Genomic DNA, 10,488 nt, shown 5'->3' with positions numbered 1-10,488 from the left:
GTAGGGAATAATTTACATTATTTGTGAAACATATGAAGTGTGTCACGTACCTTTTCAGCCTGCTTTTTTCCAAGAAAGAGATGCGGATCCTAAATTTTCTTTTAGTTCGGGGGATTTATTTACTTTCTGCATTGGGTCTGTTTTCTAATAAATTAGGTTTCTTGAGGCTGATTTTGTTTTACTAATAGACGATTCTGTGAGTTTTTTGGTTACTAGTTTGATGAGCTTCAAAGTTTTTCGGATACACCTGCCTTGTTAGTAACAAGGATTCTCTTGTTTTGCTTTCTTTAAGGTGTGGCTGTTGTTGAGGAGTGATATCGCTCACGTCCTGTGGTATGGGTTCCTCCTAGTATAAGCGCATGTAAAAAATGAAGTATATAATTAGGTTATTTATATAGCTAGCTCCGCAGAAATGGTTAAAAAAAAGTGTATTGTGAGAAAAGGGAATCGTAAAAAAAGCAAGAACAGCCACGTTAGCTCATAAAAAATAAAAAATAAAAAATAAAAAACACCACGTAGCTCATATTTGAGCCAGGAAAAAAATATTTACAGATAATTTTGAAAATGTACATAAAGCTGATTATTTATATCTGCAAAAGGTGTAATGCCCGCCATTTACTTTAACAGATAAAAAAGAAACCTAATGATTTTGTGAGACAGTAATGTTATTTTATGAAATTTATGTTAAGTAAACTAACGTTTGTGTTGAGTTGTATTACAGGTGACGGTAACAAAAGGATCAATGTGCTCGCAAGATTCATGTCCAAAAAAAAATTACGTATTTTATTATGGGAAAATTCAGTAATAATGCATAATGGTATAAGTTATATATTATGGTGCATTATTATGATGAAACGATGCTATATTATATTATATTATATTATGATCACAATATTTTGTTTACTATTCTCATATGATTTTATTTTATGATTTATGTTACAATGCAAATATTAATTACATGCCGATCTCGTGATTTCTTGTTGCTATGTGATTATTACATATGATATTGATTGATAATGGTTTAGGAATTTTATAAATGATTTATGGGAAGTTTATTTGATAGAGATATGCCTTAATTTGCATTCAGAGCTCAAATTCTGAATTTCTATATCTCTTATTCCTTTCACACTAGCATTTGACTTGATATTCTCTTATTAAATGTGCCAATCGTGATTGGTAGACTCAAATCAGAAATTATCCGACCACTCATTCCATCTCATTCTCTCACATTCCATTTACAAAAAAAATAAAAAATAAAAAAATAAAAAATAAAAAATAAATAAATTCTCATGATAAAATTCTCTCAGCCCTATCTTCCTTCACATATATCTCCATCTCATTCTTTCTTGCATTGACGCCCATACCAGACAAGAACTACAAAGGTATGTTCTTGGGATTGTAATGTTTCTATACATTGATAATGGCGGCCAGGGATGAATATTTGATGAGGACGATTATGGATATATGTTATTGTATGAATAGATGATTTCTGGACACATGTATATATATATATATAATATATATATACACACACACAATTATATATGTGAAGATGTTGATAATTTTACATATATATTTTCCTTTCTTTCATGAGAATGTTCCAAGTTGGTTTTCTTGAATAATAACAATGATGATGGCTTTGAGATATTACACAGATTGTTGTTTCTATATGTATATATGTATGATTATATATATGTATTGTGGGTGTGTGCGCGTTCATTTATGTGAGTAAATGTGACATGTTCATAAATAATATATATATATATATAATTTCATTGAAAACGTGATGATGGAATTATATTTAATAGTATGATTTTTATCAATTATGTGATCTGTTACGTCTAAGTGCTGCTATTCTTGAGGGTGGTACTTATGTATGTGATATATATAGGTGTCTATACGGGAGATAGTTTATAATGTGTGATTAATCTGTTTTAGGATCCTATTGCTATTTTATTTGAATGTTACCAGTAACATGTTTATGCATTGTTATTGAATTATATCGGTTGTTTCATGAATTTTATGAGTTTACAAACATGCTAGGAACTCATGTGTATGTTTATTTTTTTTATTTGATTATTGATAATTTGGATGATGATTAAATGTGATTTCTTGATTAAACATGAATATGTAGTATTATTGTAATTATTTTAGAATATATGCACTGATTTTGAAGTATGTTTTCAGAGGTCAAATAAATTTGAAATTACAACAATAATAAACTTGCCATGAATTTTTGAAGCAGCATAGGTCTGGCTGTTTATACTAGTGAATGTGATTCTAGATTACAACAATAACAACAAGCCTTAATTCTAACTTAATTAGGGTCAGCTATGAATTTTACTTTTCTACGCAGCTTTGTTTGAAATTAGACTTTCTTGAAGGCCTAGATCTAGAATGTCATTCCTAACTACTTCAGTGCACATAATTCTTAGTCTACCCATCCCTCTCCTAGTATTAGGTATAAGAAATATCCTTCTAAGTACGAACTGGTGCTTCTAGATCTAGAATGTGATTCTAGGATAAAAAAATTATCTGATGTTGATTGATTAAATGAATGTTAAATAGATGTGATTGATTAAATGAATGTTAAATAGATGTCGTTTGACGTTATGAGTGTTAGGACAATATACGAGTTATTAATTTTTTTTAATATATGGATATTTTCTTTTGACATGAACACAACGCATTCCCAAGGCGTTCTGTCACCATGATTCATAGGATAGGTAAGCAACGCATCAAGAAAGTACATTCTCATTTGCAACATGATAATTGATTATGAAAAATGTTTGAGAAATGATTTCTAATGATATTAAATGTGCGTTTGTTTCTGGTTTTGAAAACGTGAATCCTAGGAGGAAAAATTGAAATAGGAAAGAAAATCATGTTTGGAGATGTACCGTACCAAAATAAAAAACAAAAATGTTTTTGGATTTTTCCCAAAAACTTCAGCTCTTCATTTTCTCCAGCCGTTCTCTCCTCTGCCTCTTGCCATTCTCTTCTCAGCCTCTCGCCGTTCTCTTCTCTCTCGTTGCAAACCAAATTCTGACAAGATGTCGTCGTGAACCAGATCTGTGAACTGCGAAGACCAGAGAATGTTGTACAACACCCGACGGATCTTGGCCCAGATCGGCTGTTGTTGGAGATTGCGATTCGCAATTCTTGTGGCCAGAGAACGTCATACAACACAAGGACGGCTCTTTGCCAAGATCGATCGTCGTTGGAGATCGTGATCCGTCATTATTGCAAACCACCGTTTGTGATCAATAGAGATCGTTGTTCGGCATTCGTCTCTCTTTCTCTCACCGCCGCCTCCGCCTCTCTCTTGCTTGCTCTCTTTACGAAACGACATATCCTTCCTCCCTCTCTCTCTCCGATATGAGGACAACAACATTCCTATAGATTTTCATTTTTAAGATCTTCATCGAGGCGCGGAACTTCGCGCGTTCGTCGTCATCGAAGGAAATGGCAGATCTAGTAATGGCATTTGGCAGACAAACACTATCCAGTACAATCCGTTTCTTAAAGCCAAAGATTTATGTGCAGAGGGTTGTTGTTGACTTAGATACCCACTACTTAAAGGTCAATATTTCTCTTTAATCTATTTTGCCACTTCACTGGAATATTTCTGTCGTTTTTTCTTAAATTTGTTGGACATTTTGTTATCCACGATTATCTACCATAACCAACGGAGAAGAGCAAATCATTTTAATTTAAAAGTAGAAAGAACAACTCTCATGATTATACTGTTAACAATGTACAAGAATTTCTTGAGGAATATGTTGGGTGCACGAATTGTTTGTGCATTTGATAATTGAATATGTTAAAAAAGTGGTTTTCTAATGTGACTATGACATTCTTTGGATTTTTTAAGGATTAATTTAGTAAATACAATATTTACTTGTAAGGACAGGCCAGTAGAAACATGAAATAGGTAGTCGGCGACAATGTAATCACATAGTTAATTTTATAGATCATCTAGTTGATTAAATGTGTGATTTGTATATACGACAATAATATAAGTTAAGATTATTCACTAAGTAAATTTTTTTTTTTTATTAATCATTCCCTAAGTTATCTTATTTTAAATTATTTATTATTTATTTGTAATGTAATTTAAATTATTATATTAATTATTAGTGTTTTTATTTGAGATTCAATTATTAATTATTTAATATATTATTATTTTAAATACTATTACATGTTTTTAAAAATGAAACTACTAAATGCATTTTCAGAAATGATTCCTGCCTGAAAATGAAAATGTTTTCATTTCCATTTTCATACAGAAAATAAAATCATTTTGGAACTAGTTACATTATTTTTTGTTTTCATTTTCGTTATCAAAACATTTGTTAAACAAACATGATTTACAAACCGTTTTTATTTCCATGTCTCAAAAGATGTGCAAAAATGTTTTCAAAAACAATCTGAAACCAATTCCTGTATTTTTCTAAAAAACAAATTTGATCTCTGAATTATGAGATTTTATGGGTAAAAATTGAAAAAGAATACATAAACTTTAATATGTATGGAGGTTTTATTCCAAATCTAACCTAACTCAAAGCATGCAATAGAGGAAATGAGAATGAAGACAAGGAAAAAAATTAACAAACTTATTGGAGAAGCTAATTAAGGCACTCATGTGTTTCTAGCTGTTGAATATAGTCAAATAAAAAGAGCATTTTTTAATACTCATTTTTTCCTTTTCTTTTCTTATATTTTTAATCTTTATTTGGCATTCTTTTTGCGTTTTTCTTTTTGTAGAACTTTCTATGATTTAACTTTTTTACTGTTAGGGTCAGTTTCTAACTGTGAGATATGGTCAAGAGCATTTTTTTTATCTAATCTAATCTAACAAACATATAAGTGTCAAAGTTTTTTTTCTATTGGCCCCCCTCCTTTCACATCTTTTTTTCTTTTTACTTTTTTATCTCTATTTTTTATTTTGAAATTGTTTTGTTATTTTTTTGATTTTTTTACATTTTATTTTTTGCGTGTTCTTTAAATATATATTTTTTTCTCAATTTACTTCTATGAAACTATTTTTTTTGCATGTGTTCTTATTTTATTTTTTCTCGATAGTTTAAATAATTTTTTTCTAATATAACAATACATAAAAGAGTCAAAAGCTCTTTTTCGTGGGGTTGTCACGCGCCAGTCCCTCCATTTATCTCTTTTTCCCTCTTTAGTTCCTTTTTTATCTTTATTTTTTTGTGATATTTTTTATATTTATAATTTGTTGAGTGTTTTTTTAATATGTTGTTCCTTACTTTACTTATATGAGAATAATTTTTTCGCATGTGTTATTATTTTATTTTTAGCTGGTTAAAATAGTTTTTTAAATATGTCCCTACTTAATTTTTTTTTTGTCAATTCTTATCTTTATACATATTTCATTTTAAAATAAATTTAAAAATCATTAAATAGTTGTATAAATAAATTTCTCATTATTAAGTAAACAATAAATTTTTCAGATGTTTTTAACACAGTAACACGTGCGGAGAAGTCGCCAAACTAGTAATAGATAAAGAAACGATGAAATATTAATAAACCACCGTACACAAATCAACTTATCAGAAATATTTCTTAATAAATAACATAATTTAATAATTTTTTATACAACTGTACACATGTATGTTCATTTTTTCATTCAATAAAATTCGCTTTTGGGAGCTTGTAAATGCACGCGAATAACAAAATTAGGTTGTTTGGCAGTGCAAACTAGAGAGGCTGTTTGGCAGTGCAGACTAGAGATTTTCAATTTTGGTCTTTGAAAACATGCAATCCAACATTACTAGTTACTAGTCTATCTATACTCTATAATCTCTATTAGTTTTTTTTTTTTTAATTTTTTTACTTTTTTTTTTTTGCTTGAAATCTCTATTAGTTATAGATTCTAGAAAGTTTCCCTAAAATATATTGGGCTTCCTTAGTGAGCCTAAAATGAATAAGGGAAATAGTAGAAAATAGGTCAATATGAAAAGTTTAAAAAAATATATAAACTAATTTTTAGTTATAGAAATTAATAGGTCATAACTTGTCAAGTTATGATTCATAATCAGATAAGTTATGGACAAACTTGTCAAGTTATAGTTCATAGCTAGACAAGTTATGAACAATTATAAACAATAACTTGTCAAGTTATGGTTCATAACCAAATAAATTATGAACAAAAATAATAATTTAACATATTTATTAATTTATATAAATTATTAATCTATTAATTTTAATTCATCTTAACCTATTTTCTTCTTTCTCCCGATGTACAATTGAGACAATGGGCCGAATAAAACTCCAGCCCATTTTTCTTCCCTCTGTAAACACCAAACGACATTCTTCTCTTATTTGTTTCCTTTCTTGGGAAGCGAAAGAACCTCTTCCTACTCCTTTCCACAAAGAAAAAAAAAAAAAATCGCTCTTCCTACTTGTTTATCAGTTGAACTATAAATGGCTTAAACCCTCCTTGTCCTCTCCAATGTGGGTAATAATTTCTCTGAGAAATCAATGGGGGTTGGAGGCAAATTCTGGGACTTGCTCAAACCCTACGCCCGGAACGAGGGCTTCGATTTCTTGCGGAACAAGCGAGTCGCCATTGACCTTTTTTTCTGGATCGTCCAGCACGAGACCGCTCTCAAGTCCAACGCTCGAAATCCGCATCTCAGGCTCACCTTCTTTCATACCATCAATCTCTTCTCCAAGGTTCCGTATCTTTCTCGTTTTCCTCTTTCTGTTTCGTTTCCGAGAAACTAGAACTGAAATGCAGTTGGTCTATATATTTTTGTATTTGAAGTGTTTTAGGTTTTTAAGGTAATGTGTCCATCTAAACTGAACCGGGCAATTTTTAAAAGAACTCAACAGGGGGTAAAAGTGAATATTGGTACGATGCTCAATACATTTTGTGTGTAAAAATGTTAATTTTTTGATTAGTTTGAACCGTGTTTTTGGTTTCTTAGGTATGTCTGTAACTAAACTGCTTTGGCCACTCTCTAAAATAACTTAACATGGACAAAAAAATTGCTATGAAGCTCCCTGCATTTGTTTCTAAAAATCTGATGTTTTTTTATTTTTTATTTTAATTGGCATTGGGAATTTGAACTGCAGACCTCAACACTGTGGGAAGGATCACGTATTTACCGCCAGGCAAACAAGCGAGAATTTGTTTTGTATTTTTCATTTTCTAAGGCAAAACAAATATTTTCAGAAATATAACCAAATACAGTTTTACATTTTTATTATAGTAAAAAATATCTCTCTATAAAAACAACTAAAGACATTTTCGGAAACAGTACTAACACTAATAAAAAAAAAACCCATTTTTCATACCCAGAACAAAACCATTTCCAAAATGCTACCAAACTTGCCCTTTGTATTTGAAGTGTTTTTGGTTGCTTAGATACTGTCTTTAAGTAAGATAAAATGTTTACTTTGTAAACTACTCAAGTTGGGGCCTTGGGGGCAAATAATTATAATGGAAAAGGTCACTTCATTTTTTTTTTGGTCTGAACCTGTTGGGTACTTGGGTGTTGCTGTAGTTTGGAGCATTCCCAGTCTTTGTAATTGATGGAACTCCTTCTCCATTGAAGTCACGAGCAAGGATTGCGAGATTCTATCATTCTTCTGGCATTGATTTGTCTAGCTTTCCTGAGGCTGAAGATGGGGTTTCGGTTGAAAGGAACCATGCATTTGTCTAGTGTGTTCAAGAATGTGTGGTGGGTTGTGCTTTTGACACCATGGTTATGTTATTTAAAATTTGGTGTCTCAATGAGTATTTTTGGCCCGTAACTCTTCTTTTGGTGGTTGAGGAAAATGAGGAAAGGATCTGAATTTATCTTGATAGTTTGTTGCTTTGTGATGAGTAAAAAAAAAAAGGCTACATTGAATCTGAAGGGTATTGCATTCTTTATTTCATGGTTGTTTCACGAAAAAGTCTATCACTTTCATGAGGTGATAGCAAGAATAACACTTAATAATCTTACTTCCCGTGCAATTTCTCCCTCCCATCCCAGGAATAATTGAAGAGAAGTCTATCACTTTCATGAGGTGATAGCAAGAATAACACTTAATAATCTTACTTTCCATGGATCACTTTTATGAAGTGATAGCAAGAATAACACTAAATAATCTTACTTTCCATGAAATTTCCATGAGCATCCATGTTACTATATGTGTTTTAGAAGAAAAATAAAGACAAAAATAAAGTCATATTAGGAGAAAAAATGTGGTTATTCAGTACATATTTGGCTTGAACTGGGTCTGTGTACCGAGCCTGTGCTAATGAGATTGCTAGTTAGCATAATAACATGTTTCTTTAGACGCAGATTAAAGATCTCTGTGCATAGTTTGGCTGTTATGGATTTCTGTTTTTGCCTTTCGTTTTTGTTTGTTTCATCGTTGTTGTTTTGCTTTTTGAGGACTCTTTGTCCTCGCCCCTTGTATTGATTTCCATTCATCAATATAAAGTTTTTTGTTACCCAAAAGTAGACTATCTGTGCATAGCTTTTCGGGTTCAGGTTTATTTTTGATGTAGCTGAAGTTGCATGAGCAATTTACTTCTAGCTAAAATATGTTTTTATCACAACTGTACCCCACCTAACTCATGCTTGGATAAGCGTTTTTTTAAAATATTTTTATAGATTTTATGGGTAATGCTTGTAGAATGTTTTTCACCTGTTATCACTAACAATGATTCAATAGGAACTACTTGAGCTATTTGGGATGCCTCTTCTGAAAGCAAAAGAAGAGGCTGAAGCACTGTGTGCCCAGTTAGACCATGAAGGTCATGTAGACGCTTGCGCATTTCTCTTTGGTGCTACATGTGTGATAGAAGGCTTTAGATCGAACTCCAAAGTAAGTTTTAAGTCACAGTTCTCCAATTTTTTTCTTCCGAAACTGATGAAACTCAGTGAATTTTGGCCCCAAAAATTGGGTTGGCTGGCTATACCCTGCCATGATTGTATAGCTCGAAAAGAGCTTCGATTTGGTATATTATATGTTCAGTAATGATATATAGATAAAAGGTTATGGCCGTTTTCAGTTACAGTTCTCCGACATTTTTCCTCCAAAACTAATAAAAACAAGTGAATTTTGGCACAAAAAATTTGATTGGCGGCCTATGCCCTGCCATGATTGTTGAGCTCGAACAGCGTTTCGATTTGGTATATTATAGGCCTAGTAACGATTTGTAGATAAAAATTTATGGCCGTTTTCAGTAACAGTTCTCCTATTTTTTCCTCCGATACTAATGAAAACAAGTGAATTTTGGCACGAAAAATTGGGTTGGAGGGCTTTGCCCAACCATGTCAGTAGAGCTTCAAAAGAGCTTTGATTTGGTATATTATAGGCTCAGTAACGATTTGTAGATAAAATGTTATGGCCATTTTCAGTCATAGTTCTCTGATTTTTTCCACCGAAACTGACGAACACAAATGAATTTTTGCCCGAAAAATTGGGTTGGTGGGCTACAGCCTGCCATGATTGTTGAGCTCGAAAAGAGCTTCGATTTTGTATATTGTAGGCCCAGTAACGATATCTAGATAAAAAATTATGGCCGTTTTCAGTCACAGTTCTCCGATTTTTTTCCTCCGAAACTGATGAATTCTAGTGAATTTTGGCCCGAAAAATTGGGTTGGCTGGTTACGCCTTGCCATGATTGTAGAGCTCGAAAAGAGCTTCGATTTGGTATATTATAGGTCTAGTAACGATTTCTAGATAAAAAGTTATTGCCGTTTTCAGTCACAGTTCTCTGATTTTTTTCCTCCAAAACTAAAAAAACAAGTAAATTTTGGCCCAAAAAATTAGATTGGCGGGCTATGCCCTACCCTGATTGTAGAGGTTGAAAAAAGCTTCGATTTGGTATATTATAGGTCCAGTAACGATTTCTAGATAAAAAGTTATTACCGTTTTCAATCACAGTTCTCTGATTTTTTTTCCTCCAAAACTTATGAAAACAAGTGAATTTTGGCCCAAAAAATTGGATTGGCAGGCTATGCCCTGCCATGATTGTTGAGCTCGAACAGAGCTTTGATTTGGTTTATTATAGGCTCAGTAACGATTTGTAGATAAAAAGTTATGACCGTTTTCAGTCACAGTTCTTCGATTTTTTTCCTCTGAAACTGACGAACACAAGTAACTTTTGGCCCAAAAAATTGGGTTGGCGGGCTACGCCCTGCCATGATTGTAGAGCTAGAAAAGAGCTTCGATTTGGTATATTATAGGTCTAGTAACGATTTCTAGATAAAAAGTTATGGCTATTTTCAGTCACAGTTTTATGATATTTTACCTTTGAAACTGATGAAAACAAGTGAATTTTGGCCCGAAAAATTGTGTTAGCTGGCTAGCCCTACCATGATATTAGAGCTCAAAAAGTGCTTCGATTTGGTATATTGTAGTCCCAGTAATGATTTCTAGATTAAAAGTTATAGCTGTTTTCAGTCACAGTTTTCTGATTTTTTACCTCTGAAACTGGTGAAAACACGTTAATTTTGG

General features: G+C 32.0%; 1 protein-coding gene across 1 annotated transcript; it reads left to right on the top strand.

Annotated features, from left to right (window-relative positions):
* Positions 1–6,405: 6,405 nt before the first annotated feature.
* Positions 6,406–8,867, top strand: LOC21385694 (flap endonuclease GEN-like 1; the record flags this gene model as incomplete). Its single annotated transcript, XM_024161172.1, has 2 exons — positions 6,406–6,702; positions 8,698–8,867. Coding segments are annotated over exons 1-2 (365 nt in total), but the record flags the coding sequence as incomplete, so codon positions are not given.
* Positions 8,868–10,488: the final 1,621 nt, after the last annotated feature.

The sequence above is a fragment of the Morus notabilis genome, unplaced genomic scaffold (genome assembly GCF_000414095.1).
Source record: "Morus notabilis unplaced genomic scaffold, ASM41409v2 Scaffold1594, whole genome shotgun sequence".
Classification (NCBI taxonomy): domain Eukaryota; kingdom Viridiplantae; phylum Streptophyta; class Magnoliopsida; order Rosales; family Moraceae; genus Morus; species Morus notabilis.
Note: the sequence above shows the minus strand (reverse complement) of the source record. Positions and strands in the feature narration are given on the sequence as shown.